This window comes from Nerophis lumbriciformis, linkage group LG32, assembly GCF_033978685.3.
Source record: "Nerophis lumbriciformis linkage group LG32, RoL_Nlum_v2.1, whole genome shotgun sequence".
In the NCBI taxonomy this organism is placed as follows: Eukaryota; Metazoa; Chordata; class Actinopteri; order Syngnathiformes; family Syngnathidae; genus Nerophis; species Nerophis lumbriciformis.
In genome coordinates this window covers 21,389,639-21,393,032 of record NC_084579.2, presented here as the reverse complement: position 1 = coordinate 21,393,032, position 3,394 = coordinate 21,389,639, and the positions used below count along the sequence as shown (strand labels likewise).

Here is a 3,394-nt window from a genome sequence, read left to right as displayed (position 1 = left end):
TGGTACCGGGCTGCACAAGATCTAAAAAAATTTAAAAAAAATAATTTTAATTTTTTTTATTAAGTCAACATAAAAAACACAAGATACACTTACAATTAGTGCACCAACCCAACACACCTCCCTCCTCCATTTACACTCATTCACACTCATTCGCACAAAAGGGTTGTTTCTTTCTGTTATTTATATTTCTGGTTCCTACATTATATATCAATATAGAGCAATACAGTCTGCAGGGATACAGTCCGTAAGCACACATGATTGTATTTTTTTATGACAAAAAAAATAAAATAATAATAATAATAATTCCCCCCCCACCCTCGGTCCGTGGGACAAATTTTCAAGCGTTGACCGGTCCGCAGTTACAAAAAGTTTGGGGACCACTGATATAATACATGTATTTTATAAGGCGCCTTTCAAGGTACTGAAGTTCACTGTACATGCAGCACTTAAAACCAGTTAAGAATTCCACTTAAACATTGCAAAATGTGAGCATAAACAAAGTTTCCAGTAGAGCAACAATGAAAAAAATCCAGTATGATTATTTCTCTTTTTATTCCAATACTATTATACAAAACATTTTTTGTATTTTTAGCGCAATTTATTAAGAAAATGGTAATGTTTAGTTTTGTCAAATATTTTGGAATAAAGAAAAGTTTCCAATATTTGTAGCTAAAATGCTTTTTTTTTTTAGAGTAATAGTACATTTTCTAATGTTGTTTTGAAGAAAAACAATATAAAGTTACTATTAGAAAAAAATAGGCATTAACTCATGAAAAATTTGCGCATTAATCATGGTTATATGCAGATTAATGCTGCAATTTATTTTGACTGTAAATTGCTCCTTTCCCTTAACCACGGATGGTTTACCTGAAAGGCGGCGCAGGCTTTTTTACGGTCAGTGATCAGGCCGATGCATATGTACCATACTTACCATGAATTGATTTACGTGGACCACAAGTTGAAAAACTTATTCGGGTGTTACCATTTAGTGGTCAATTGTACGGAATATGTACTGTACTGTACAATCTACTAATAAAAGTTTCAATCAATCAATCACGTCAAATAAAACTGGTACCAAGTTTTGAGAAAATAAATAACGTTCTTTCAGGTAAAACATTTAAAAAATACACATGTACTTATTTGACATTTCAACAATAAAATTGCATTGGTGTCCAAAAATTGGGGTCTTTAAGTTGATTTAAAAAATGCAATCGAGTCATAACCTGCAATTAATTATGATTAATCCAAATTTAAAATGGTAAATGGGTTATACTTGTGAAGCGCTAAAGTGTGATTTATCTGATTTTAAAAATATATCATTTTTAGAAAAAATAACAATTCGAAATTTAAAAAAATGTTTTGATTATTTTGAATATTTTTAGAAAACATGTAGGATAAAATATTTTATTTATTTATATACTTTATCTAAACTGCAATTTAGTCAATTTATGTGTACTCGCTACAAAATATGAAATTAAAAACAATTTTTTAAAATACTTTTATAATAAATTATTTCAAAGGTTTAAAATATTGTGGAATATAATTAGATAGAAAAAATATTATATATATATATTTTTTTTAAACTTTAAGGGAAACAAAAATTAAAGATAAATGTCAAAACAAAATAGAGTCGCTTGAACCTAACTTTTTCACACCATTATTGGGCTTGTACTTATATGAAAGTCTGTATTAGTGTTGTCCCGATACCAATATTTTGCTACCGGTACCAAAATTATTTAGATACTTTTAAAGGTACTTTTCTAAATAAAGGGGACCACAAAAAATTGCATTATTGGCCTAATTTTAACAAAAAATCTTAGGGTACATTAAACATATGTTTCTTATTGCAAGTGTGTCCTTAAATAAAATTGTGAACATACTAGACAACTTGTCTTTTATTAGTAAGTAAACAAAGGCTCCTAATTTAGCTGCTGACGTATGCAGTAACATATTGTGTCATTTTCCATTCTACTTTTCAGAGGTGGTATAGTACCGAATATGATTCATTAGAATCACGGTACTATACTAATACCAGTATACTGTTAAACCCTAGTCTGTATGGATAATAAGTCTCAATTATGAATAGAAGAATATGTAGTATGAATGCAAAAAGTCAACATTTGTATTGATGATCCTGTCTTGTGCTCCCTGCAGGTTCCTCCGTCATGTTGTCAGCCGACTTCCTATGAAGATGTGCCCGTCTGCTACAGGGATGAGTTTGGCGCCATTGTCATGACTTCCATGCATCTGACTCGCCGGTGTGGCTGCCCTTCCGGCGCTGCCCCATGAGCGTTCCTTCAAGCACACACACACACACACACACAGAGTAACACGTGTGTGTGTGTGTGCAAGCTTTCTATCTCCACACAACATCCTGCTGCTCTCCTTTTTAGTGTGTACGTAGTTATCCCTGCTCACAGGCAGCCTTCAACACGGAGCGTGGGAACAGCTGCATCAATGATACCAGCACCGTAACATATACTGTGTAACCGTCACCCTTTCTGTTCAACTCATGTGGCATGAGTACACACATAGTCGTTAAAAAAAAAAGTATTCTGCCAGAAATTAAAATGCAAAAGTGTCACACTTGTGATTTACACCGCCTGTTTTATCTTTGTACAAATCTATTTAAAGCTGCTCCCGGGTACTGAGTGTCCCCTCCAAAAATGTGTAAATGTCCAGAGCCAAACGTTCTCTTCCAGGGTTGTTTGCCACCTCTTGTAGTATCTCCTCTTACGGAAATGTTTGGGAGGTCAAGTGAACATTTCCAGCATTCCCCATTCATATTACATGTCATTGTTTTTATTTACGTACTGCTTATAGTTTATGCAGAAGCTCTGTATTTTAGAGTTATCATTTTCCCCCCCATTATAACACTGTATATCCATAACCTTTGCACATATTTTCAAGGTATTTCATGCCATTGACACTACTCTTGTTACTGAGTCCATGATTTTATGACTACTCTTTAAATAAAGGATTATAAAATTGTCTGCCTGGAAAGTTTTCCTTTCAGGATTTTATGCCTGCCAGAGAGAGTGTGATATGTGAAGTCATTAGAGGGAGGAAAAATAACTACGGAATGCATCTTGGCTAACAATTCCAGGAAACAGACACTCCCCAGTGCAAGAGCAACATGTGTCGCACTTCTGGATCCTCACTATTTGTGTCTGGGTTTCTTTACTAAATCGTTTCCCTATCTCTGCTGGACTCCAGAGATTTGTGTTTGTGGTTGTGCAAGCCAGATATTGATCCTGCAGTGAGTTGACTTAACACTGCAAGAGGACAGCGAGACCTGGGGATAGCCATCCGACTGATACTGGAGGGAATAATGTCAGCGTATTGCACAGTGCGACTTTCTTTTGGCCTGCTCCTGTCCTCGCTTCTTCTGGCT

General features: G+C 34.7%; 1 protein-coding gene across 1 annotated transcript in view; it reads left to right on the top strand.

The window, feature by feature from the left end:
• gsdf (gonadal somatic cell derived factor) overlaps nt 1–2,991 on the top strand; it is an 11,533-nt gene extending 8,542 nt beyond the window's left edge. The window contains exon 5 of the mRNA XM_061927108.2: nt 2,155–2,991. Within this exon, the coding sequence (XP_061783092.1) occupies nt 2,155–2,289 (135 nt within the window). The 3' untranslated portion in view covers nt 2,290–2,991. The remainder of the gene's footprint in view (nt 1–2,154) is intronic.
• The last annotated feature ends 403 nt before the right edge of the window (nt 2,992–3,394 follow it).